Raw genomic sequence first — 27,843 nt, 5'->3', positions numbered from 1 at the left:
GTTCCCAAGTATTTAGGGTGTCAGCTTGTTACACTGAGATGTTGTAATTTGGCATATTTGATCAACTCAGTCTTTGAGTAATGGTTAGTGTAACATCTGTTGGAGACAAAACAACTAGTTGAGACAAAGTGGTTTTCCTCGTATCGTTCTCTTAAGGTTTTGTTGCCTGTATTTTAGTTGTTGCTTCATATTTGTTTTATTTCAGTCTTGGTAGTCTCAATTATGACCTATTCAGTATCTTTGACATAACTGGGTATCTGCTCAATTTTAGGTCAGTGAAGTACTCTTCTTGAAGTACACTGTTGTTGACTCCTGAAGGTCAGTTTGCCTCTCTGCATCCCCTTTAGGAAGCACAACTAGGTGTCTGTTTCAGATCCTTTTGAATTCCTCTGTTCTCAAGTAGTACAAACTCAGGATGTAGTGTGAGAGACAAATTCATTTTCTCTGACCCCACAGCACAGCTGCTTTGTTCTGATTACAGTCAAGCAAATGCAGGCTTGTCTGAACTGGACTCTTCTTTTCCTCTTGGGAATATGCTGTTGCATGAGTTCCGTCTAAATATGAGCAGGTAGTACTCGCTGAGAGGTTAGGGAGACCGTTCTGAGTGCCATGTCATTAAGTAATTGCCTTACTCCTGACTGCCTTGGGCACAGCTCAGTTTTCTGACAAATGTATGTCTGTAAGGATTCATGCACTAAGGAGCTCAGAAGAAGTGGAGGGTGGATAGCCAGTTGTTTGAAGCACTGACAAGAACAGTATGTCTGCCACCGATTTCTTTGCTGATGAGTATTACTGCATCACTACAAGATGTTCATACAGTACTATGATATAAAATAGTGAAGTCTGTCTTGTAGTTCTTACAGTACAGTTCATGCATACAGTAGATACAGATTTTGTGTCCTTGTATAAAATCTTTTTGCACTGGAAATATTCTTGACCACTTGATTTGCCACCTGCTTGGGTGACAAACATTGACATTGCCCTGTCTCTGACCATGGATGTTGAGAAACCTGGCTTTAAGTTACCTAATTCTGTGCAACAGATGTCACCAAAAAAAAAAAAAATCTTCTCTTGGGAGCTGTTGTAATGCTGATACCCCACTTAAGTTGTTCCTGAAGAAAATTATCTCTCTCCCCCTGCAAGTGAAACATCAGCATTGTCATTTGGGACTGTGTTTGTTCCCACATTGTGCTTGTCTTTTGTATGGAGGACTAGCCTGGAAATGGGAATTTGGATTCCTACTGAGCTGAGGAGTGTTATTTTTTTCTTATTCTTGACTGGTGACTCCAAAGAGAATTTATTTGCAGAAACTAAGTTGTAAGCAGGGTCTTTGGATGTCATTTGTGGGCCCCCTAGGTGGACATCTGGAGTTGATAGCACTACTCATGACTGCCATCTGAGAGAAACCTGAGTTTCCTGAATCTGTTTGGTATTGTGTCATGGATCAATCTACATTCATTTGAAGAATGCCCAGGCAACCTTCTGCTCCCTCAGAGCAGTTCAGTGCCAAAGTCAAGTCCTTCCCCCAGTTACACATCGTTTCTTACTTCTGTCCCTTGCCTATGTCTTTACCTGACAGGACCCACGACAATTACGTGAGTAGGCCTGCAACTTCTTGATTCAAATTCTGGTTCCTCAGCAGTATTATCTCTTAAAGTGCGCTTAAGAGCTATAAACTACTTGGGTTTTCTTCATGCGAATTTTCTTCTTTTTCACCTAAAACTGTCTCCTGTGCATTTAAAGAATGTCTATCAAATTTTCGTGTTTTGTCCACGATGCTATACAGACATTTTAGACTTGAAAGATCACCCAAAGTTACATGATCCCATCAGGTCATGAGGATAGCAAAGTACTAGTCTTCTAAAATAACACTTCATAGATCTGTTACTGAGTGCTTTGGTAACATTCTCTCTGTGGAGCACAGCTCAACCAGTTTCCACCTCAAATAGTGGGAGCAACTACCAAAAGTTCACTACCAAAGCAGAAAGAAATCTGGAAAGGTATCCTAGATGTGTGAAAATAAATTATCCACATCATTTAAATTCAAGATGGCAGTATTAGCTGTGATCACTAAGTAGTCTGAAAGTAAATGGTTCACCTGCTTTAGCGCTTGTCAGCTGTTTTCATATTACTATCAGATGTTGCATTGCATTTGCGTGTTGACTGGACCTGCTACTGTTTGAGGTTTCAGCTGCGTGACTACTTTTTTCTTGAGATTGTGTATGATGAACAAGAAGCACTTAAATTTAGAGAGAGGAATTTTCCATGTTTCCCTGCTTCATTAATTGATTAGGGAAAGAAACCTTAAGCTGATCTTAATTCTTCACATGACAGTAGGTCTTCTGTCTTACTGGCCTCCTTCTGAACTACCAGATAGCTTAATTTGAGATCGGGACTGATTTTAATCTTGAATTGAGGCTGATCTGCATTCATGGCAACCAAAATTTATGGTTTTTTGACATTGTGTGGCTAATCTGTATGGCCTTAATGCTTAGTGCACCAAAGACTGAAAATTGGAAGCATGCCCAATGTTTTGGGCTATGTGGTAGCCTATATATGATGTTAAAACACTCTACTGCGCTTTCATCTTCAGTATTTGTCAGAGTGGCTTGTGCTCTTCAATGTGAATCTATCTTTCTGTTCTTATCATGTTCTTGCAGTGATGGTCAAATCCTTCAAAGCTGTCATTGGTATCCTCAGCTGGTACTGAGGGCGAGTGAAGGAAAATATCTGAGAGAATCCTACAAAAAGCCAGATGGCTGCTGCTTTTTTTGTCTGATTCTGATTATCCTTAGAGATTTAAACCTGGGTGCCAAGAAGTAAGTTCTTGAAATTTTCCTAAGTTTGAATATAGTAGGCATACTTCTGAAGTATGTCCTACTGAAAAGAGCTTCAAGGAAACAACCATCGCTATTCAGAGATTATCAAGGTGGATAACAGGCAGGTTAGAACTTAAACAGCCAGCATGGAACAATTTTCAGTAATCAGAGCATCCACCACCAGAAATCAAATGATACCAGCAGCCTCACTTTAAAAAAAATAATAAAAAAATAATAAAAATCCTGAGTGTATTCAAAACAGCCACCTGGAAGTTCTCTTACCCTTTCAACAAACAATATGCCATTATAGGAGCATCCAGGGTTGGTGCTGCATTCAATAGAATTGTGCTAAGGTGGTGTTTGTGTGAAGGATTCTGAGACCCAGCTCCAGATAAATATGGAAGTGTGCAGTACTGTTCAGAGTCACCCACAGTGTGAACATGCATGTGGACTAACGCTAAAGAGGTTACTGACTAGTAACTAAAGTTCTTTGAGATGGATAGCCCATATGTACGTTCACCTGCTTTCATCCTCCTTGGCCAGAATGAGGTTGAGAAGACATGGTCTATGGTAGGTTAATCTATACGTACCCAAGAATTGGTGTAGAGTAGTAGGATTGAGTGCTTTAAGGCAAAAATTCTCTGCTTTTATGTTCTACAGTTTCTGCAGTCAGCCAAAACAGGACATATGTGTGAACTGTCCACCATAGAGAACTTCCTACTACAGTACTGTGCTTGTGGCTTATTCATGCTGCTCTTTTGTGCTATTAATCTATGGATTACATATTTTTTTTTAATCCATGTATGGTGTGTTACCTGCTATAAAAGTTCATAGTAGTTCTTGCGGGCTTGACACAGAATCACTTGGTAGTATGATGTGAGATGCTCGCTATAGGATTCAAAGGAATAACAGGGAAACTGTGTCTAAAAGGTTAGATTCCAGTATCTCCAAGTCTATTTGCTGGATTTAGTAGATCATAGTATCATCCGTCAGATGTCATCTGCTAGTCTTTTTTTTCCTCTCATGTTAGTTCTGTAATCTTATATGAATTCTGCACGCGCCTTGCACAAACATAAGTTTATGAATTTTAATGAATGGTGGAGCATTGCACAAAAATGACATAATTTTTCCAAGAACCATGCCATTGATAACTAGATCATTCTCATTAAATACTTCAGGTATTGTGCTCATAGAGGCTCTGACTTGCACTGAAAAAGCACTTGTGCCTCAAAGCGTATTTGTGAAGGTGTATTTGTTATGGTAAACTAAACATTTGTTTACAATAACTTTGGAAATAGACATTGCACTATAAATATATGTTTACAAAGTGTTACATAAAAACACCCCAAAATCTTGTCCTTAAGACTCTTCCTCATGATAGACTTGCTTCTGCCACCTCAGCACTGTTTTCTGTCTCAAAATGCAGTACATAGTTCAGTTATGAAATAAATATAATTAAAACTTGTGCTTTGAATTGGCTTTCAAATGTTAACTGTAATGATTATAATCACTTGGATTAGAATAAAGGCTTAAGAGCTAATATGTAGCTTTAACCCTGAGGTCTTCCTGTATCTTATTGAGAAGATAACGGAAAATGTTCTGATGCTTATGCAAGGTAGGCTGGCTGAAGCAGTAAACACTAGAGGAGGAGGATTACTGAGGACTAGCAGACAGAACACAGTCTCTGCAATATTAAATGCAGTAATTATAATAATAAATCAGAGCAAAACATCTTGGGTTACCAACATGGCTTAAAGTCCAAGGTCTTCCTGTATCTTGTTGCGGAAATAAGGTAAAATGTTCCAATGTTATTCCAGGCAAACTATGTGGGAATAAATGCTGTGGGTGAAAGGATTACAGGTACCTGGTAGAAGGAAGAGCAAGGCTAAAACTATTGAATTTAATTCATCGCTGGGTCATTTGTGGGCTGACAAAAGAGTATGAGTGTTTGAGTACGAAGCATTGGTAATGACATTAAAGGAACGTTTATTCTACTGTTTAAAAGGCAGATGTCCTCTAAGAAACACAAAAATGGTTATAGTCTACCAATTGTCTGTTACTGCGCTCTAGTTTTCCTTTATTTCTGCATGAACAAAAATCTGGTCATATACTCATCAACATGGAGAGAGGAAGAAAGAGCGCATATTCGACTGAATATTCTTACACATCAGTGAGCCATGGCTGATCATTTGTAATAATGCACAAGGATCCCAAATAACTAACCAACTAAGTTGGTTGAAATGGTAATTCAACCATGAATCTGAAAATGCATGAAAGATAATGATGGGGTCTAACAGGCCTGTTTTGTGCAAAAGGCAGTATTTTCTGTCTTAAAATTGTGTGCACTAAAATGATAAAGAAAACCGTTGACCTAATTTCTGTTGCAAGACGGGCTTTTAGTAATATCCTGTATAAGTAGCTAGAAGAAGGAGAAATCATGAGATAAAATGAAAGACAGGCATGAATCAAAAACCAACTAGGATGGAAGGAAGCAAAGAATAAAATGAGATGGTCTTTTTTTTTTTTTCTTTTTCCTTCGCTGAGTAAACCTGTTTGGTATACTAATACTGAAAATACTAGAGAGACAATTAATTTTGCATATGCTGAAATTACTGAATTATTTCATCAAGACCAAACAGGACTTTGGAAGTAAAAAAAATGAGGTGAATGGGCAACATAATTCAAGTGGAATTCAAGGCAAGTAAATGAAGAGGGATGTAATGAATATTTCTATGTGTTAGAAAGTGAGCACTGCAAATGTCCAGAAGGTTTCAAGAAAGGATGAAGAAAATACTCAAAGGATGGAAATATATATTTTTTTATTATTATTTTTTTTTTTTTTTAGAAAAGACCAAGATTTTACCCTAATGCTGAAAGACTATTATGTATCTTCCGGTTTTTGTGAATGAATGGAAAAAAAACCCAGTAGAAACCTGTTGGTTTTAAGAGATGAGAGAATGCAGTTAAGATGTGGATAACTGAAAACCAAAAAAGATTTTTCCACACAGCTTGTAACTAGCTTATGGAAACAGTTGTCACAGGGAGGGGTTGATGTGAAAAGGTTTAAATGAAGTCAGTTGTCTCCGTGTCTATTTAGTTTTAATAATTGACTTTAAATATTTTGGAAGTAATACTAAACCTCATGCTTCAAAGCTGAAGCAATTCTGATCTTGAAGATCGGGATGAGACCTGAGATGTATATGTAACAGTAGGAACATTAACCTATGCTTCCCCTTTCTTATTGTAGAATTCTTATACTTTCCACTGAAGCACCTGGAGTTGGGTTGTTAGTGTAGACAGTTTTAACTCTGGTAGTAGTATACCTGCAAAATATAATTGAATAAAATACAGCCATTCCTGTGTCTTTTGAGTTTTAAACTATAAAACAGCCAAATTTATACAAGATAAGCCTCTTTTTCAGCCAAGTAAGTTTCCTACAAAAACTTATAAAGGAGTTTGACTGCGTTCTGTGAATGTGTAATACAAAATATTTAACACCAATAGAAAGGACTTCAGATACTTCTACACTTGTCACATTTATCCTTTCATAGCAAGGTCTTTAAAAAAAGGCAACTATTAGCAATAGCATAGCTAATAGTTGTATATATGTATAAAGAAGGTTGTGAGAGTAGTGGTTTTGTGTTGTCTTTCTATAGAATATAATCAAATGGTATCTAAATATTTTAAGAAGTGTATGTTTAAGTCTGTTTTGTATGCAGCTGTTTTGCCAAGAAAGTAGAATGAATTAAAACCTGCAAGTAGGTAAAAGGTCTGTAGCAGGGAATCCTTATAATAAACAAGTACAGTTCTCAAAGATGCTTTTTCTCATCTTTGTTTCATACCTTTTGTAGCTTTTGTGATTTGTATAAATTTTAGAGGTTAACCATGAATGAGTAAATGACATGTGTTAACTCTTATGACCTGCTGTGAAATGTGTATGTAATAATTTGGCTTGTTTTTCTTTGAAGTGAATGAATTTTTAGTGTTCGAAGGTCCCGTCCTGCTGGATATGCGAATTAAGCACCTAATGAAAACAAAGCAATTAATGCAGGCTACTGCCCTGGCAAAACTGTGCTCTGACCATCCAGAAATCAGTGCAAAAGGCAATTTCAAGCAAACGTACTTGGTCTGTCTTTGTTCAGGATCACCAAATGAAAAGCTAATGGAAGAAGTAAGTAAAAAACCGAAGAACTTTCTTAGACTTATTTCTTTAATGATAATAAAGTCACCAATTGTAGGCTGTTCTTCTGTAGAAGAGGTTTTTCTTGTAAAATATGATGTAAAATATTTTTGATATTTTGTTTTTTCTTTTCATTTAAGTCACTTTTAAATGGACTAGTAATGACTTGATTAAAACACTTGTGGAAGCGTAATACTAGGTTGCTAGCAGGAATTTCTGGCTTTGCCACAACTTCATGGGGTTTTTTGTTCGAAGTATTTTAGAACTCTGCCTCAGACCTTGTTAGTAAGGTGAGGATAGTGGTTTTCCCACTCCTACTATTTTAACTGTAGCTTTTTGTGTAGTACCCCATACATAAATGGGGCCCTTTAGATGTTAACGTTTATTCTCTGAACCGAAAGTAGCATTTTTTGACCCAAATGCCCTGGTAAAAGTGAAGGTGAAATCAGATACTTGATCTGGCTTGAAATACAAAATCCTTCTTATTTAAATGCAGAAGTCAAAGAAGAGATAACAGCTTTGCTCTTCTGCATTCTTTAGGTGATGTCTTAATTTCTCACCCCATCCCGTCTGACCTTTTTTCGTTGTTAAAGGAAAACTAACTGCAATTGTCAGTTTTCTTGATTGTCTGCATCTCTCTGCTCTCTTTTTGTCTCTGTCATCTTTTTATTTTAATAAGTATTAAGCATCTTAAAATTGATCTTAAAGGGATGAAAACTATGCAGTGATTAGAGTTGGAAGTCTCCTACCCTAGATAGAGGCTAAGGTCTAAGATGACAGCTTCTCACTGGGCACATTCTGCTGATGCTCAGTAGGATGGGATTGGTCTTACCCTGCCAGCCCTGGCTGCTGTAGGCCATGCCAGAACAGGCTCAGGAGGAGCTGTGACAAGGCTGTGCCAGTCTCATGTTTGTTTGCTGAAGACTCAATGGAATTTGGAATTAGTGACCCTGCAAACGTGCTGCCTTCATTATTCAGCCCCACCATGCTCCCAAAGCAGAATGGTCAGTGGGTGAGCCGTGAATCCCATGGACAAAAAGAACGGGGTAGCCTTGTTTCTTAGGATGCCATAACATACAGATAAGTTCAGACTGGGTTATCACAGAGAACCTAATTCAGAACTTTCCAAACCTTGGATTGCTTAGCTTTGGAGCTTCAGCTAATATTACCAACCATTCTGGAAAGTTTGTGTATTACCAGGAGAAGACAGATATGCTATAAACATGTCAAGGTGAACTTCTGAACTGAGAAGGATAGTAATTTTGTAGTGTGAGGAAATAAGAAAATGGGGGAAAAAAAGGTAAACCATAAAGAAGTATAGCTCACTCTGTGAAGGTGTGGGAATTTTGATACCCATTCAGAACAGGCAGAAAAGTAGCATTTGAACTCATTTTCAGCTTGGATTAGTCTAATGGTTTGGTTCAGTTATGTGAAGAATTCAAATCTGCAGTGTGTGAAACGATAGACTGACAGATGTGATGGCTGGACCTGTACAGACCTTTGCTCAGGCTGGGTCCCTTAGGAACTCTGAGGGGCTGGAAAAGCATTTCAGAAAAAAAATCCCTTTATTGTAAGTTCAGTTTCCCATCTTCTTCCCTGTGGTTTGAACTGATGGATCCTGTCTGAGATGAGGTGCTCAGCAAAGCAGACCTTCAGTCTAGATTGGTACAACAGTTATTTTAATGCATCTTCTCTAAGGTCTTGAGAAATGCAGTTTTCTTTAGAAGATGACTTTGAGGTTACTAAACCTTAAATGGTGTTCAATGAAGGGTCATTAGTATATTTACAAAATGTCAGTTCAGGTGAAAAAAGAGTTCCTTTACCCTTCAGAATTGTAGCTTGATTGCTGGACCGACACCTGGATACCATGGTGATCACCCCAAGCTGTGCTGCCACTTTATCCAAAGTGCTGAACTAGCTGGTGTTTGGCCTTTCTGTTTCTTGCTTTGGGTGGTGATGTGATTTCTCAAGAGAGACTTCTGACAGTGCCGTTGCAGTGGTCAAGTTATTCTTCAACTGCTTGTGTCAAAGAATAAATACCAGCAAGTCCTGCCAGATGTGATGATTGATGTAATCAAACCAGTCTAGTGGAAATCGAATTAGATCGTAGTTGTTGTAACAGCTGTGCTGATTCAGGACTGATAGTCTAGTAGTACTGGGTGACTGTTTTTTCCTTTGTTTTGCTACAAAAATACGGTGCTTCCATCATTGCTTGAACAAATAAGTTGCATTGCAGGGACTGTAATGCTCTTCTAGAGGAGCATTCAGCTTTCCTCTTCTTTTTATCTTTGATTTTTTTTTTAAAATACTGGGATGTTCATGGTAAACTTTGGATTCATTAATAGCCCAGCCTATTGCATTAAAGCAGTAGTAATATCAGTGACTAGTTCTAATCTATGTTAGAATTTCAGGTAATAATCTTTTTGTGTTATGCTGCAGTTTGAAGTTATAAATCTGCTTGTTATAATTATCATATGTATGTAATGTATTTTAATAATTAATGTTGTACCTAAAAAAATTTAGGAAGTGTAGATACAAAAGAAAAAGTTTGTTCACTTTAATAGAACAATTCTTCTGGTGGCATAATCAGTCTATCTTTTTACAAATCATCAGATGACTGTGTGTCTGAAAACAAAACCACTTTCTTAGTCTTGTGTTCTTTCCTACCTTCTAGATCGCGGAAGTAGATTGTAAAGATGCTCTAGAAATGATCTGTAACCTAGAATCTGATGGAGATGAAAAAAGTGCTCTAATTTTATGTGCAGCATTTCTATCTCGCCAGCTGCAGCAAGGAGAGATGTACTGTGCCTGGTGAGTCTGAATATTGCTTTATGCCTAGTGGAACAAAAATTAGTTTTGTATGTAAGCCATAAGTTAACTTACTTCAGGTGATAAAATTCAGGAGCTAAACAAGAAGGAGGTGTGGCTCTCAAAGCTAAAACAAAAAGAATATTTGACAGGATTAGCTTCCATTATGGGAATTTGAAGGCTGCAGGTATGATGAGGCATTTACAAATACCAGTAGCTGGTTAATGATTTTTCTTGACAATAATCTTAGGCTGTAGAAATAACTAATTTAATATCTGCAGGCAGCTAGTCAGCATTATGTCAACATTTAATGCATAAATGCAGTTCCCATCTGTCCTTACATCATAACACAGTATTTCTTTCTCTAACAAACTTCTAGAAAAGGAGGTCTATGCTACTATAACAAAAATAATAAGTTAGATGAAGATACTTATTTTTTAAGGCTTGCTCTCATTAATGTGAGAACAAATAACTGGTCTTTGGCAGCTGTTCGAGCTGTTAGGGTCTGAATTTCCAACTGCTGAGTTTGGTTGTACTCCAAACCTGTACAATTCGCTTTCTTTGTGCATGTCATTTTTATGTGCAACAGCATGGGAACATCTGCTAATGCAGGATTTTGCTTTAACAGATTCTGCTCAAGTTTTGGGGGTTACACCATTCCACAAGGTACTAAATACCCCTGGCTGTTTGCACCTAAGGAGGAATGAACTAGTGACTTAATGTAGATGCAGTAATACTGTTTGGCTTTGGTTCTAATTTCTCACTAAATCACAGATTCAGCTCTTAGAGCAGCTCAAGAAAAATGTATCTACAACAGAGAAAAGCCATCCTCCTATAGCTGTTAGTAATTACTAAGGATTCAGAGGTGTAAAAATTCTGTTCTGTGAAGAGTAAACTACTTTGCAAGACTTTTTTCAAGACACATCATAAGTCTGTAAATTATGTAGCATAAACTGTGATAATACTGGTTGTATTCTGATCTGTCCTTCTAGAATTGAGTCATGGTAATAATTCTGAAAATCAGATACTAATACTGTGGGTAAATTAATAAAAGCTTTTCCCTGTAAGATAAGGTGTGAATAAATTCAGATTTTTTTTTCCTTTCCCAAAGAAAAAATAGAAACTGTTTTCAACCTTGCATTTCTTGTGATCAGATTAGTGGTTGTGTTGCTGGCCCTGAAATATTGTTCTCTTGTTCTAGGGAACTGACTCTTTTCTGGAGTAAACTGCAGCAAAGGGTAGAGCCTTCTATTCAAGTGTATCTAGAGAGATGTCGCCAACTTTCTGTGTTAACTAAGACTGTTTATCACATTTTCTTCCTGATTAAAGTAATTAATTCAGAGGTAAGGATACTCCTGAAAGAATATTTTTGGCACTTTTAATGCAACTGTAATCAGGAAAATTTATGAAAGCTGCTTAGACATTCTGTCTCTTTCTGTAGCATCAGTTTTGGGGCAGTCCTAATTGGTTTTAGGAAAGGATGTAGCAACCTCCTTTTGCAGGTAAACTATCAGTTGGTCCCTTTTGAATCATTAAAATTTCTTTGGTCCTTTGGAGAAAAATAAAAGGGAATAAACAGAAGAGCTGGACGCCACAACTGAGATCAAGGAGAACTGAAGGTTGGGGTTATAGCCTCTGCTATTGTCCATGTCCTCTAAATGTATTTTCTGTTAGCAGGTCCTAACAGACCTTTTCAGTATTTTCCATATTTCAGCTGTTACAGAAAATAGTGAGGAAAAGCTTATGAGGAGAGGAAATGGAGGCTGTATATTAGTAGATAAGAAAATTACAAAAGCTTAAAACCCAGTCAAACAAAAAAAACCCTTTTGAATTGCCACTTAAGAATGCAGTCTGTTTTGATAAATGAAGTACTTGCCTTTTGTGGACTTAGATCCAATGTTGTATTAAAAACTCTGTTCATCTATCTCGGCTAACCTTGTCATCTAATTTTCCTAGTTTCCTCTCAGTAGTTAGTAGTAGTAGTTGCACTATTTAATGCTTATAGCTAAACTGAGCTCTTCCAAAATCTTTTAGTTGGGAGATTTTCTGTAATTTGGTATATTCTAAGAATAAAAATTCCTTTTTAACTGTTGCAGTGTTCTGGTATGGCTAATCATGGACTTCTAATCTTAAAGATTATTTTTTTCCAAAGATCTGAACTAAATTGGCATTAGAGAGGGGGAGGAAAATAACTTTCATAGAGTCTTGTGATCATAAGAGCTCTGTCCGTTCTATGCCATACTGATTTTTCTCTCATGAGCCGTGGATCATTTCACTGATGGCAGAAACTGGAGACCATGTGGGTAGTAGGCTTGTGTATTCATAAATTTGCTGGGCTTTATTCACATGTATGCCACAGTCTCTCTGTGCAGCCTTGGCAGCATAAAGGGACTGTAAAGTGGATGTAAATGTAATTTACCTTGCCTGAGGGTATGAATGAGAAAAGACCATGTGACATTTGGAACACTTTAATGATGGAACATTTAACTATACTTATCACTTTCAGTTGGAATGAAGTTATGTGTTCAGTTGAGGTCAGTTGACTTTGAAGTGACATAATCTTTAAAAATAAAGGTTTATTTTTATATCTTAAGTGCTTTCCAAATTAAGAGATCTTTTAGAAGATCTCTTGCTTCTCTTACTTTTAGCTGTAGCACTTTTTACTGTTTGTATTCTACCCAGTGTTAATTTAAGGCTCCATAGAAGCTCATCTCAAGTGATGTTGACACAACTGGCAGGCTTTATTTCATGGAAAGGCTCAATATTGCTAAACTGGACACCTCAAACATACAGTCCTGAAGTCCTCAAACTAGACAGGACATAAAATTAATTTGTTTTAGCTGTATGTAAACTTTCACATTATTTTTTTTTTTTTAGTAGCATGAAGACAAATTACGAAACTTAGGGAATAGCATCTAAAGGCAAACCACTATGTTTCTTAAAGTAAAAAGTAGTATTACAAATTCCAGGTGCTTTTTTTTTTTTTTTTTTGACACTTGGGGTTGAATAATGATATCTTTTATTTACAAATACAGAAAGGGTTAAGATAAGGTGACTTACTAAAATTAGTCTTGCTTTACAGATTGATGGTGCTGGACTTGCAACCTGCATTGAACTGTGTGTGAAAGCATTGCGCTTGGAATCCAGTGAAAATACAGATGTAAAGATATCTATTTGCAAGACTATCTCCTGCTTGCTTCCGGATGATTTGGAGGTTAAACGTGCTTGTCAGCTGAGTGAATTTCTTCTTGAACCCACTGTGGATGCATATTATGCTGTTGAAATGCTATATAATCAACCTGACCAGAAGTATGATGAAGAGAATCTTCCAATACCAAATTCTTTGCGCTGTGAGCTCTTACTTGTACTGAAAACTCAGTGGCCTTTTGATCCAGAATTCTGGGACTGGAAAACTCTCAAGCGTCAGTGTCTGGCACTTATGGGAGAGGAGGCATCCATCGTGTCATCAATAGACGAACTAAACGATAGTGAAGTTTATGAGAAGGTTGAGGATTGCCAAGAAGAGACTAAAGAAACTTCTGTGAATGGGCTTGCTGGCACTTTTGATGAAGCTACAAGCCTCCTTAAGGGTATCAGAGATGAAAAGCAGAAAAAGAGAGAAATTAAAAAACTCAGAGAGAGGGGGTTCATATCAGCTAGATTTAGGAACTGGCAAGCTTATATGCAGTATTGCGTGTTATGTGACAAAGAATTCCTAGGTCATAGAATAGTTAGGCATGCACAAAAACATTATAAAGATGGAATTTACAGTTGCCCTATTTGTGCCCAAAATTTTAATTCTAAAGAAAACTTTGTTCCCCATGTAACTTTGCATGTTAAAAAGTCCAGCAAAGAGAGATTGGCTGCTATGAAACCACTGAGGAGACTGGGAAGACCTCCTAAAATAGCAGCTGCCAATGAGAATCAGAAAACTGATTCTGTATCCAAACAGGAGCAGCGACCCATTAAGAAGAACAGTCTCTATTCAACAGATTTCATTGTGTTTAACGATAACGATGGCTCAGATGATGAAAATGATGACAAAGATAAACCTTATGTACCAGAGATAGTGCCAGTTCAAAAGCCACTCCCTGTTAATGAATTCACCTGCCCTGTAACGTTTTGTAAAAAAGGCTTTAAGTATTTTAAAAATCTGATAGCACATGCAAAGGGGCATAAAGATAATGAAGAAGCTAAACGTTTTCTTGAAATGCAAAGCAAAAAAGTGATTTGCCAGTACTGTAGACGACATTTCGTAAGTGTTACTCACCTGAATGATCATTTACAAATGCACTGTGGCAGCAAACCTTATATCTGCATACAGATGAAATGTAAGGCTGGTTTTAACAGTTATGCTGAGCTGCTGACACATAGGAAAGAGCATCAAGTCTTCAGGGCAAAGTGTATGTTTCCTAAATGTGGCAGAGTGTTTTCTGAAGCTTATTTACTCTATGATCATGAAGCACAACACTATAATACTTACACCTGCAAAGTCACAGGCTGCGGAAAGGTGTACCGTTCTCAGAATGAACTGGAAAAGCACGTTGACGATCACAACAAGCAGCCTGAAAATGTGCAACAGCCTGAAAGCCAGACTAATCAGCCTGATCTTAGTCAGTCTTCTAAAGCTAATGAAAATACCAACGAAGTTGCTGTTAAAGAGGAATTGACATCTCCTCCGGCGGACAACCAGAGTAGTTTTACTGAAGGAGAAAACACTGGCTGGAATCAAATCAAAGCAGAACCAGAAGGGAATGAAAGTGTAAATACTTCAGTGAGTATACCGCGGCAAAGCGATTCCTTACCTAATGCTGGTTTGGAGCAGTCTCCTGCAGGCTCAGTGAAGACAGAAGTGGCAATTCCAGCAAGCAGCATTAAGGTGCCTGCTGTTAACCAGAAGATCCGAGATAACTTTGTAAAAAGAGGTAAATTGGCTGTTACTGCCGTTAAAGTAGATACCACTAAACCTGGAGCCCAGCAGTTGTGCTCGTCGGTTGACTCTTGTCTTTCAGTTTTCCAAGAGAGAAAGGAAGAAGACTGTCTCAGTCAGACTCAGAATATTCAGAATATTTCTGTGACCTCAGACACACTAAAACCAGAAGCCCTTGAATCAAAAAGCTTAGAAAGACAAGTGAGTATTGTAAATCCATTCAGCATGCAGAATCAGGCAGGATATCGAAACAGCGTACCCATTCCCAAACTTGAAATTGAAGACAGTATTAAGGCTGCCGCTAATCTATATAACCTGCCTTTAAAAACTTTAGAAAGTATTACGTTTATTCCTTCGCAGCCTAACATAAACAGCTCTTTAGTTCCAGCTGTGTCACCAGCAGCTCCAATTCAGAAATTTAATTGTCAGGTTGAGGGGTGTACTCGAACATACAACTCATCACAGAGCATTGGCAAACATATGAAGGCAGCACACCCTGATGAATATGCTGCTTTTAAAATGCAGCGTAAAAATAAGAAACCACGAAAATCCAGCAATCTGCAAAATGTGCTGAATGATGGGAAGATTGTGTATCTTCTGCCATCACAAGTGGGCAATGCAAGTGGTGCTGCTTTTACTGCACAGAACAAACCTAATTTGAATCCCACCTGTTCCAGTCAAGTGCCACATGTCTCAAGTACACTTTTCCCAACTCACCTAGAGAATTTGGCCAGTCCTATGTTACCTATAGTGGAAAGTGTCATAAATCCAAGTTTGTCTACTCGTATTAAAAGTGAGCCTGAGAGTGTTTTATGTTCACAAATGGAAAATATGTCTGGTGCAACCTTACCTTCCCAGTTGGACGATCTGGCAAAAACAGTTATGCCTCTGAATATTGACGGGGGTTCAGATCCTTTTCTGCCTTTGCCTGCAGAAAATGGTCCAATGTCTCTCTTTCCTTCATCAGCAGAGAATCCTCCAAATTCAGTCTTCTCACAATTGGACAATGACACAAATAACTTTTCATCACAACTAGAAGGAAACACTAGTTCTGCTTTCCCAAAAGAGGAAATTGTTGATCAGATATTTCCCTCGCGATTGGGTAATGAAAATAACTTCAGTGAAACTAGCTCTCAACATGCAGCTTCAGAAAAAGTAAAAAAAGATCGTGGCCGGGGCCCAAATGGGAAAGAAAGGAAGCCAAAACATAACAAGCGGGCAAAGTGGCCAGCAATAATTAGGGATGGCAAATTTATCTGTAGCAGGTGCTTCAGAGCTTTCACTAATCCTAGATCACTTGGTGGTCACTTGTCTAAGAGATCTTACTGTAAGCCTCTTGAAGGATCAGAAATTTCTCCAGAAGCTCTGCAAGCGAATGGACAGTCTTTGCTTGCCAGTATGATTCTTTCCTCAAATTCACTAAACTTGCAGCAGCCCCAGGAGTCTGCTTTCAATCCAGAGACATGTTTTAAAGATCCATCATTCCTGCAGTTACTTGCAGCTGAAAATCGTTCTGCAGCCTTGCTGCAGACCATGTTTCCACGGGCCAATGTGAGTAACTTTAATACCAGTGGGAATGAAGAAGGAAATCAAATTATAAAACAAGCTTTGGAAACTGCAGGCATCCCAAGTACCTTTGATAATACAGAAGTACTTCCACACGTGGTTACAACAAGTTGCGTCACAGATACGACTCCAATAAATGCAGCTGTTCTCTCCAACTCATCTGCGTCCCCTCTGCTGCAGACAGTCTGTAACCCCAGTACCCTGCTAACAGACCAAAACAGGACCCTCAATGCCAAAATTCCTCCAATAAACGAATGCAAGAGTTTGCCAGTTCTTGCAACAGAGGACTTAATGCGAAAGACTATTGAAAATGGCTTATGTCCTAGCTCATTTTCTAATGCTGTTGCAGCAGCACACAACTTCGCAGGGAACAGTTCACGAGTTTCAGTTATAAGTAGTCCCAAGAGTTCAGGATCAAGCAACTTGAATAAGAAGGGAACCAGTGCTTCAAAGAGGAAGAGGAAAGCAACTACACCCTTGCTTGTACCTGATATATCACAGAAAGTAGCAGTAAATAATACAACTATGGAACTTCTAACCAAAAGCACTGAAGGAAATGTGCAAATACAGGGGGAAGGCTTTCAGTCCAACTTACTGGCAAATTGTGGCTCTCAAGCAGTGGTGGAAAATCTCACACAGAAACTTAATAATGTTGACAATCAGTTATTCGTGGCCAATATCAAAGACAACTTCAAAACAAATACCGATGCTCATACAATGCTACCCCCTTTAAGAGTAAAAACTGAAAATGGGGATTCCCAAATGATGGCTGTAAATTCTTGTGTCCAAGCAAATTCAGAGGAGCAGATTTCAGAAGACAGTGTTATGCAGAACTTTGAAAAAACCCTGGAAATAATCAAAACTGCTATGAATTCACAGATACTTGAAGTGAAAACTGAAATTCAGGATACCGTTGCTGCTTCAGGACAGAGCTTACAAGCAAATAATGCACAGGCTTCCTTGGGAAATTCTGCACATAGTGTAAAATTACCTACTCCTACACAATTTGCTGTGCACGTGGGGAATGTCACCACTGCAAAGAGTAGCCCTGCTCAGTCTGAGACATCTCAAAAGGATGATACTCAAATACTGGAAATTTTGGAGGGCTTGCAAAAACTGAAACTAGAAAATGATTCACCCATTCAGGTCTCTGAGCCTGTTTCCCAGTGTCCTCCAGCAGATACGCTAGCACCAGCAGTTCCTGTTGTATCATCAACTGAAAGTAAACCCCTTGTCCAGATATCTTTGGAGGCAAGTAACATTCAGTTTAGTGATAAAGTTAATAAGCCTTTTGTATGTCAGGATCCAGGCTGCAATTACAGTGCTATGACAAAAGATGCATTATTTAAACACTATGGCAAGGTTCATCAGTACACTGCAGAAATGATACTAGAAATTAAGAAACATCAACTGAAGTATGCCCCGTTCAAATGTGTTGTAGCTACCTGTCCAAAAACGTTCACAAGAAACTCTAATCTCCGAGCACACTGTCAGCTTGTACATCATTTTACGACAGAGGAGATGGTAAAATTAAAAATTAAAAGGCCTTATGGCAGAAGATCTCAAAATGAGACTGTAAACACAGCCCCACAACCTGTTGATGTAAAAACTTTGCAGACACTAGTAATAGAAAACAAAGCTGCACCTCCATTGGTCAAAGAAGCTCAGATAAAGGAAGCTGTAGAGCCTGTAAAAATCTTGGAAAAACTTACACCAGAAAACAATATCCCTGAAAGACTGGAAAAACCTCCCCAAGTGGCTTCTGTTCCACCAGGGCAACATAATGGAGCCTCTATTGGTAGTACACAGGCACAAGCCAAAGTACGGAAGGTTAGGAGGTACAGGAAGGAAAAAGAGGAGAGGAAACGTAGGAAACCCGTAACAAAATCTCTGGAGTTTCCTACTAGATACAGCCCTTATAGACCGTACCGATGTGTCCATCAGGGCTGCTTCGCAGCTTTTACGATACAACAAAACCTAATCCTTCATTACCAAGCTGTGCACAAATCAGACCTCCCTGCCTTCTCTGCTGAAGTGGAGGAGGAGAACGAGCCAGGCAAAGAGGAACGCAATGAGGTGGAAACCAAACCCACCATCAGAGAATTCAGGTGTGAGGTGAGCGACTGTTCTCGCATCTTCCAGGAAGTTACCAGCTTGATACAACATTATATGAAGCTTCATGACATGACCCCAGAGCAAATTGGAAATATGAAATCTGCTCCAGAGGCAGGAAGATTTTCTTGTGATCAGTCTCAATGCAAGTCTTCATTTACAGCATATCTTAACTACATTGTACATCTTGAGGCAGATCACGGTATTAAGATAAGGCCAAACAAAGTAGAAGATGACGGTGTATTCAAGTGTGACTGTGAAGGCTGTGACCGTATTTATGCTACTAGGTCTAACCTCTTGAGGCATATTTTTAACAAACATAATGACAAGCATAAAGATCACCTAATAAGACCCAGGAGACTGACACCAGGTCAGGAAAACATTTCAAGCAAAGCAAATCAGGAGAAACCATTGAAGTCCAAACAGAGAGGACTAAAAAACAGATCGGGAAAAGAAGGTAACAGGCTGTCAGCGAAAACAAAACGAAAGAAAAATGTCAGCCTGGAAAACAAAAACTCAAAAGGAATGCAAGTTCAAGAAAATAAGGCCTATTCACTGAAACGCGGCAAGCATGTTTATTCAATAAAGGCTAGAAACGATGCGTTATCGGAATGTACAAGCAGGTTCATAACTCAGTATCCATGTATGATAAAGGGATGTTCATCTGTAGTTACAAGCGAAAGTAACATAATAAGGCATTACAAATGTCACAAGCTGTCCAAAGCATTTACTTCCCAGCACAGAAATCTGCTTATTGTATCTAAAAAGCACTCTGTCTCACAAGTGAAGGAAGCCTCTGGTGAGCAAGAGACTGAGAAAAAAAGTGATGTGAAAGAGCCTGAACAGAGTGTGGTAGTGAGCAATAATGATTCAAGCACAACTATGTTACCGCAAAAGGAAACTGAAAAAGGTGAGAAGGATGAAGTTGATGAACTGACAGAACTATTCATTACTAAACTGATTAACGAGGATTGTTCAAGCGCTGAAAATCAAGCGAAAATCTCTTCTAGTGTAAATAGTGACTTGCAGGAAACCGCCTCCTGCCCCTCAGAAAAGCAAAAATCAAACAACTTAAAAAGAGCAAACAAAGAAAAAAATGTATCTCAGAGTAAGAGGAGGAGAGCTGAAAAAACTGAGGAAGTACTGCCTGCTGATGTGAGCAGCATGCCCAGGGAGGAAGAGACCGCGGTCGCCATTCAAACGGCTGAAGAGCAACCTGCAGCTTTTGACTGGAGCTCATTTAAGCCAATGGGTTTTGAAGTGTCATTCCTTAAGTTCCTTGAAGAGTCTGCTGTGAAGCAAAAGAAAAACACTGAAAGAGAGTACCATAGCAGCGGAACCAAAAAAGGATCCCATTCAAACTCGCGAAAGTCCAATGAGAAGACCTCCGTAGCAAGTAATGTCACTTGGTCATGTTCTGAAACTGAAACCCTCGTACCGTTTGCCAACCCATCACGGCTTCCATGTGGTGATAATGTAAAGATAGTTTTAGACAAGACTCTTAAAGACTGCGCTGAGCGTGTGTTGAAGCAACTTCAGGAAATGAAACCTATCGTCAGTTTGAGAAAGCTCGAAGGACGTTGGGAGGATAATCCAGAGGTTACAGCTGCAAAAGTAATTGTTATGGGTGCCGAGGAAGGGGAGGCAAAATACTGAAAACCTAATGTGTTTAACCACGATCTGTAATAAAATTTATTTTGAATAGGAAGCCATCAAGCATGCTAGTAACTGTGGAGCTCTTTTATTTTGAAGTGATTTAATCTAGCAAAAAACATGACATGAGTCATGTAAATGTCTTATTTGTTTTTATCCCTATGGGACTTGAAGAACAGAGTAATTGCTTCAGTTTTGTAAATACTTGATCGAAACCTCAACTTTCTATCAGATGTCCTTTCCATGAACTAAATCTTTGTGAGTTGTCTGTGATTGGTATCTTTCACCAGGTTACTTCTCCTATATAACAGTACTCTTTATTTGTAGATACATTTTTTTTGTATATATTTATTATTGTAAATCATTTGCTGCCACCAGCAGTCTGTAAGTCTAAACTATTAAATGACACATTTATATTCGGAATTTTAATTTGTAACTAAGTAAGCAAGTTTTTAAAGCTGTCCTTTACTCATTTTAAATTAAGAACTTTTGAACTAAAACTAGCTAAGTCTGTCATATCCAGTTTATTTTGCATAAAGCATTTATTTACAGGAGAGGAGCTGGATAAGATCACATTTCATAGGTTAAACGTACTGACACGCTCTCATTTTTGTAAATTTTAACATCCAGTATCTATGGATGATATTCATATGTAGTTAACACATAAATATAATAGTTTTCTTATAGCTACATTTTTCATTGCTTTTAATTGGATACAAAGCATTTATGATTCCATAATAAAAATGGAAATGTGAATAAAAATAGTTTGCTACATTGGAGATTTAAAACAATATTTGGTATTAAAGAATCCATTGTGAATGTGATAGAAAATTAGTAGTGTGGAGCAGTGTATATATTTGAGGTGGTGATTTGTGAAGTAGCCCAGTATTGCCTTAAATAAAATCACATTTCATTTCTTGTTTTATACATGTGATCTTATAAAGGTTATTTTTGTTTCTGTAACTTAGATTGGTGTATAGTTTAATTTTTGTTAAAAAAACAAAACAAAAAAACTTCAGAAACCGTTTTTGTAAATAGTGGGTTTATAAAACAGATGGTTTATTTTGATAATACCAATTTGGTATCTATCTATAGAATACGTGAGTCTTTATGCCATACCATTAAAAACTGAATAAACAAGGCACTTTCTGAAAGGGAAGTGAGATTGTGATCTTACAGATAAACTCGGTGGTTGTGCTCTATTGATGGCATAGACTCCCTCCGTGCTCTTCTGCCTCTCGCTGACTGTATCTGGCAGCACTCTCGCCACCTCTCTCTTTTCCACACTGGAACAAGCCTCAGAAGCGGTGCCGCTTGTAGTGCCCGGGATTGGAGCAATTTCTCTGTATGCTGCTAACAGAAATGACAGGTATCCACTTTGTTGAGTAACCAAAAGTGTGAATGCGTTGGTGGGAGTGGTCAGTACCCAGGAATCTTCAAATGTTGTTTTTCATGCGTGATTATGCCTAACTCGGTTGGGAAGAGCCAGCTGGATTGTGTGGTACCAAAAATTTTTCTTGGCTTATTCTCATTACTGGATGTGACCTACCTTCAGTAATATAAAATAGTCTTTATCTTGGGAGAGATTGGCTTGATACTTTTTTTTTTTCTATAAACTTGTCTTGCCATGTAAAGCTTTGCATTAAATGCTACACTTGATTGCTCTTAAGCTATTCACCTGGAATCTTTGACAGTTTACTTGAATATCAATGCAGAGGGCACATTCCTACAACCAAATGAAGCGACTTCCTGTGAGAGTGAGGATTATGTATGAAAATCAGAAAGGCGACAACATTTCAGCTTGGGCATAGCCCTTGGTTTCCTACCTGGTGCTAAATTGCATACCCGCACAGGAGGCCCGTGCTTCCATTTGAACGAAGCTCCTTCGCTCCTCTCGCTTTAATCCCTCCCAAGTGACTAAACTGATAATTCTGCAAAGTTAGTAAATCAAAGGTGCTATCTGAGAATGATAAAACCAAAAGAAATCCTTACATTTTAACTTGAGGAGAGATCATTATATTTGCTATAAGCACATGATACCATGTTCTACCTGCCAGAGGTTGCGCCGTCTCCCTGGATGGGGGTTGTTGTTGGATGCCAGCCGCGGTGATTGTAGAGGGGATCTTCTGCAGGGGAGAAGAGGACCAAGAACCTCCTCTGGAGTGGATTCACAAAGCTTGCCTGAAATCATGTTTTCAGATGTACCTAACCACTGTAATAACTGTTGACAGACCTCACAACTTAATTTTTAGAATAATTTTGTGTTGTGTAAGTTAAATAGTTTCAACATTGACATTCCTAATGTACGTAGTGCATCATTTGCCGTTTTTAGACTGAGAATAGCATACAACTATTTAGCTCCACAGTGCTACACTAGAATACTATTTCTTTAAAAAAGAAAAAACAAAATCCAGTGTCCTAAATAGCCAGGAAATAATTTCTGGTTTGGATCTGAAAGTAGGGTCTGAATTTCTGAGAATGAAATTTCAAATACTGTCTCATTCTTATCCCAATTAATCCAATTAAAGTAGATGTAGTACCAATATAGTCTGTGCCCTCCACAGCACACTCCCTTTTATGTGGGTATTGACAGCCTCTCCAACAGGTAAGCTATCATGATTTTTTTTTTTCCTTTTTAAAAAAAATGCAAATTTAAACTTAAAGCAAGGGGCCAAAGGCAGGGTGTGATTTAAGATGATGTCATGGAAGGGGAGGGCACTGTGGTTTAGTGAAGCCACCAACAAAAGTTTTTGAGGAAATATATTCGGTATTTGTATTATGATGACTGATGTATAAGAATCTCCTGCTATATAGGTGCAGTAGCATGCCTGAACTGACAGCTCTTGCAGAGTCTGGAGCCGTACCCCTGCCCTTGGGGCTGCCGGGCAGGATGGGGCTGCGGGCTGGCTGAGCCCAGCTGTACCAGCACCACCTCAGCCTGCGGGCTGCCCTGACACCCATAGGTGCTGCTGGCCCCTGCCCTGACACCTGCTCCCTCTCCGTCCTCTTCCCCTCTCTCTCCTTCCCCTCTGTGTCTCTGTCTTCCAGACATCAGTGGTGCATTTGAGCAGAGGTGCTTTTTTTTGAAACCCTTGTCACCATGAGGAATATGACGACTACAACAGGAGTTGCTGATCAGGAAGCAACCAAGGCAAAAGAGTCTGGATACAGACTGTTACGTGATGGAAAGACATCTTTAAACTGGCAATCAGCCTCTTGTGGTTGGCTGTTTCTAAAGAAATCTTAAATTGTCTGAGGCCTAATTTGAGTAGTGCGTTTGTCCTCACATGTGTTGGGGTGGTTGTCATCAGCGGGATGGAAGGACTGTTGGTCCTAGAGTATTCTGCTGGGATGTCCTGCCTACAGCTGTTAGATAGCAAGGGAGCGATGCCTGTAAAACTTAACTCTAGAAACAGCCACTGGTTCAGGTGAGGACAAGTAGTTGGCTGTATTGCAATTGGTTTCTATGCCCAGGAGTTGGTTGGGGCTCCCAGCTGCGGGCGCAGGGACACGCTGCCCCGAGGCTGAGGCCGGCTGGGCGAGAGGAGCTTCTGCTTCTGCTCCTGCTCTGCCTGCTGCTTGCTGGAGCCTTGGTACGGAGAAGATGGTCCTGTAGAAGGGGTGGGAAACAGGGCCAGGGGTACTGGAGATGGGAGCAGAGGAAAGAACTATTGGCAAGTAACAATTTTTTTTTTCTGTGACTTTTTTTCAAACCTGAGCTGTCACAAGGCAAGGAGATTACTTGGCTTTTAAAGAAAATGAGGATCTATATAAGACTTGGATCTTTTAGTGTTTGCAGAGATGTTTTGAAATATGAGCGAGGTAAGTAATTTTTTTGTATGAATGTGTATGAAGTGATCATGTTTCTTCATTACAGTGTGGGCTTAGATCAGCTTCCTACCATTTGCTGAGTGTTTGAGGAGACATAGTTTTACACTTCATAAATAACCATACCACTTGAACTGAAATTTTCTTAAACTTGTCCAAGTGACTTGAAAGTTGAATACACAAAAAAGCCCTTAAACCTTTAGTTTAGGGACTGAGCCTACAAACTCATTTGAACCAAAAGTGTAAGAGCAAATGACTTCAGGGACGGATGGGTGAGTGAAAATTACACTGGAGCACAAAGAAGTATAAAGGTGGGGGAAAGGATTGTGGATGGGAAGAAGCCAGTAAAAGATCAAATACTGGCCAAGAACAATGGTTCAGAAAGTAGATTAGTTTGTTTCTGTTCTCTCAGGTTAGATAGATCTGACAGAGTTGCTTTGTGTGATGCTCATTTCATTAGCAGCTCTGTCAAACACTCCTAATTTTGCAGCGCATGACATAAAAGCCACTTGGTGGTTTGCTACGAGTTCATCAGGGGTTACACAAAGATTGTACACAATTTTTCAGAATATTTCTTATGTAAGGTACTGGCTTTGTCCATACTGAAGTATCCTCCAAGACTTGAAAACCTGGTGATTTTGGAATTTTATTTATCATTTCATGGCTATTGAAGATAGAAATAAAACCTTGAATATACATTCCAAAGAATTAAAAGTTCTTGTTTCACAGGAAAATTTTTGGTCTAAGTGGGAACCTCTAACGCCACAGGGCTTTAGGGGATGCTCTAAAACCACTGAAGCCCTGACTTAATATACATTTTTATTAGAGAGCAGCTAATGCACAAAATTAATCAGAAACCTGTGTTGAGTAAACTGTGTTTGCTTCTCTTTGTTTTCCCTCAAATAAAACTTGTTTTTAAAAAACAAATGAATACTTTTTCATTCATGTACTGTCTTAAAATCTGGCCTCAATAAGTAAAAAACAGACATTTTGGAAGCATTTTTTATTTTGATAGTGTTGCCCTTGTCTTAAAAAATGATGCATTAGGGTACAAAAGAGCCAAGATAATTTTGCGTGTTGTTCTGTTACTCAAACTGTGGCGGTCACGGTTACACAGGGCTGATGGGCAATGGCTTTGCTTCATGCACTGCTTGGTGGGTTTTGCTCAGCAGCTGCAAGAGTTTCTAACGGCATTTCTGTCATAAGCCATATTCTGTGTACGTAGAGATTTAACAGAAGATGTTCTGAATTGTCTAAAGTGCATTGTCTCAATATACACACTGATTCAGCGCCACTCATGATGTAAAACTTTAACTGGCCACAAGCTGGCAAGCTGTCTCTCTTAAGTTCAGCAGCAACAAATGTTATTTCACCTTTTATAAAAGCAGATTTACGTTAGCAAAAAAAAGCTTGAAAATCAGAGTCAAAAGCAGATAGCTTATTCATTTGTTCTTAATTCAATAACCGCTACCCCAGTACTCATAAAAGTAACACACTGTAACTAAAGCTGGAGGCTTTTAGAGTGAAAAAAGGGTTACATGCTTTTGGTACTGTTTCTTTTTATCCTGTCACAATAAAATTGGTTGAACATTCAGGCAGCTCTGCTTACTGCAGGCAGTGGTTATCTCTAAAGGGTGTATTTCAGTGAGGCTCAGTACTTATCTGAAGGCCTTTCATCCCAGCAATGGAAAGAGAACACTACCCTGAAATAAGTAATTTTTGGCACTAATTTCTATCATTTCAGAAGTCCGGATAGTTTCAGAAGTCTAGGTTTAGGTTTACCAGAAAATGTCTTGGCTAATTTCTGTCCCTTTCCTGTTAGCCCAAGCAACGCATAATAAAGGGCAGAGGTGTGTGGTGTCAAAGAGATGCTCTGAAGGGGGGGGGGGGGGGGGGGGGATATGGGGGAAATAGATGTGGAGTTTTTTTACTTTGCTTCTCCTGGAGGCTTTTCATATTTTTAGATTTCACACGTTCTTCTATGGCAGAGCAACCTACCGAAGGAGTAGCAGTGCCTTCAGCCTTACTAAAGGGACCAGATTCCTGGCTACTGAATACTAGGATTACTGGCTACTGTTTTGCCATATTGTGCAGTCTACACTTCTCTACTCAGATCCTAGGGAACTAGGAATGATCTTTTCCCTTAAATGCCACAGCTGCACAGCAGAATAAAAGTCTGGGGGCTCAGGAGCTGCTTCGTGCAGGTGACCAGGAGTTAACTCCGTACTCTGATATATGCTGCCTGTAGAAGTCTGAGCAAGTACCTTTTTGTACACGATGTGTTCTGATGAGAAATACCCTAAAAACTGTAAAGGACTCACATACCTTCAGAAGGAGGTGCTCCACAAATAGCTAAATAACCAGGTCTGTCTTTATCACCACGGGCTAAACTAGATGTGTCTATCTGCTCCTTTTTCTTTTTTTTTTTTTTTTTTTGGACATGTTTTACAGTGGTAGAGTGGAATGGGCTTGTGAGCATCCAGCTCACTTCCAAGACACTAGCAACCACTGTATGCTAGCACTTTCCAATTGCAACTTCAAGAGTTATCACATCCACCCACCTGACAAACGCTGTACAGCACCGTACTGTTCAGTGTCTTGATCAATTCCAGGTTCTTCCAGCTCTGCATTTAAAAAGCCTCTTTGCTTGTACCAAAGCAATTTGTGTAATACTCAAGACACAACTGTCTGAGCAATTGTTTCAACATGATTTATCATAAGCATCTGTGTTTATATTAAAACTTCACAGAATTTTCAGACCGCTACACCTCTCGTTTCATCATGAAAAGATCTAGATTATTCTGTGTATGGCATACATAATGCAACTGAATATATCTGCTCAAGTAAGGAGGAACTAATAGAGAAAAAGTATTTCTTACATAGCTATCCTTCCAGTTCTGTAAAGCACTGATTGGAAAAACAATTCATGAGATACATCTTGTGTAACAGGAAGGTGCTCTCTAGCCTTCTTTCAAGGCAATAGGGAACTTTTTCCACATTCATCCTGTATATTCAGAGACAAGGACAGGGAGCTGTGGTGGAAATGTCCTGCAGCTGCTCGTCTGTCGTCACAGATGATTTTTGATTTGTGGCAATTGCTTTTCAAGCCTTGATGTTCTTTTATGTACTTCTTCAGATAACATTTTATGGAGTATTTGAAAATGAGATAACTCAATTCACTTAAATTTAACAAAATGCACAGGCATGACGTTGCCACCAGTAAATAGAGGAAAATCATCTTCTCTGTGGGTTTGGAAATATAGCAGTCTACGGTATTGGGACATGGTCTTATGTCACATGTCACAAGACGTGGCACTTTGAATCCATTGTACAATTTATAAAACAGAACAAGAAACACTACTTCAAATCCTGTTTTTAAAATAATGCTGACAAGGTAAGTGCACAGCAATCCACCATCTATCTGTCCTGGACTTTTATAAAGTTTCTGGTTGCGGTGTTTCTCTCTGTTCTCTCGGTAAGCAACATGAAAAACAACCAAGAGTGAAGGTGTGGAGACCATGATTAATTGCAAAGCCCAAAGTCTGATGTGGGAGACAGGAAAAAAATGGTCAAAGCAGACATTTTCACAACCAGGCTGCTTGGTATTACATTCAAATTCATCATGTTCATATTTCCAGATGTTTTCTGCGGCCACAATGTAAACCAGTAAGCGGAACATGAACACAACTGCTACCCAAATTCTTCCAATTCCTGTTGAATATTTATTCACTCCACTCAGCAGGTCACGTAGGAATCCCCAGCTCATTTTTCTTCTCAAGGAAAGAAGGAAAGCTCTATTGAAGAAACACAAGATCAGAGAGATGCTTTCTCTTGGGTGAAGAAAAACGAAACACTCATTTCAAGGTGAAACATAACCAGTAGCTAGGCAACTTAAAATTATTATTTAAAAAGGAAAACAACAGCAACAAACTGCTCTTAGTTCTGAT

The 27,843-nt window shown here is 38.8% G+C and overlaps 2 protein-coding genes and 1 long non-coding RNA gene across 8 annotated transcripts in view; 1 reads left to right on the top strand and 2 right to left on the bottom strand.

The window, feature by feature from the left end:
- LOC130151157 (uncharacterized) overlaps positions 1-15,689 on the bottom strand; it is a 23,088-nt gene extending 7,399 nt beyond the window's left edge. For all 3 annotated transcript variants that reach the window (XR_008822519.1, XR_008822521.1, XR_008822520.1), the window contains exon 1: positions 15,588-15,689. This is a non-coding gene — a long non-coding RNA (uncharacterized LOC130151157). The remainder of the gene's footprint in view (positions 1-15,587) is intronic.
- The window catches only part of ZNF292 (zinc finger protein 292), a 54,552-nt gene extending 33,798 nt beyond the window's left edge, over positions 1-20,754 (top strand). The window contains exons 5-8 of one of the 2 annotated variants that reach the window (XM_056342981.1): positions 6,788-6,990; positions 9,674-9,810; positions 11,009-11,150; positions 12,890-20,754. In XM_056342981.1, the coding sequence (XP_056198956.1) occupies positions 6,788-6,990; positions 9,674-9,810; positions 11,009-11,150; positions 12,890-20,071 (7,664 nt within the window). In that variant the 3' untranslated portion in view covers positions 20,072-20,754. Of the gene's footprint in view, positions 1-6,787; positions 6,991-9,673; positions 9,811-11,008; positions 11,151-12,889 lie in introns of those variants that run through there. The other variant, XM_056342983.1, reaches the window with a different exon arrangement.
- GJB7 (gap junction protein beta 7) lies at positions 20,390-27,843 on the bottom strand. Of its 3 annotated transcripts, none has more exons than XM_056342984.1 (2): positions 26,969-27,841; positions 20,390-21,313 (listed from the first exon to the last, which is right to left on the bottom strand). In XM_056342984.1, the coding sequence occupies exons 1-2, from the start codon at positions 27,660-27,662 to the stop codon at positions 21,177-21,179; spliced, it is 831 nt and encodes a 276-aa protein (XP_056198959.1). In that variant the 5' UTR covers positions 27,663-27,841; the 3' UTR covers positions 20,390-21,176. The 3 variants fall into 3 exon arrangements, with proteins under 3 accessions (XP_056198959.1, XP_056198961.1, XP_056198960.1); XM_056342986.1 differs by lacking the exon at positions 20,390-21,313 and adding an exon at positions 23,062-24,363 and having other exon boundaries at positions 27,021-27,843; XM_056342985.1 differs by lacking the exon at positions 20,390-21,313 and having other exon boundaries at positions 25,875-27,843.

The sequence above is a fragment of the Falco biarmicus genome, chromosome 6 (assembly GCF_023638135.1).
Source record: "Falco biarmicus isolate bFalBia1 chromosome 6, bFalBia1.pri, whole genome shotgun sequence".
In the NCBI taxonomy this organism is placed as follows: Eukaryota; Metazoa; Chordata; class Aves; order Falconiformes; family Falconidae; genus Falco; species Falco biarmicus.
Note: the sequence above shows the minus strand (reverse complement) of the source record. Positions and strands in the feature narration are given on the sequence as shown.

Bases quoted from the DNA above. Each gene is read 5' to 3' on its own strand.
- GJB7 (XM_056342984.1), bottom strand. From the start codon at position 27,662: ATGAGCTGGGGATTCCTACGTGACCTGCTGAGTGGAGTGAATAAATAT. The intron at 21,314-26,968 runs GTGACGACAGAC...TGCCAGATACAG, and splicing joins CCACAAATCAAAAATCATCT to TCAGCGAGAGGCAGAAGAGC.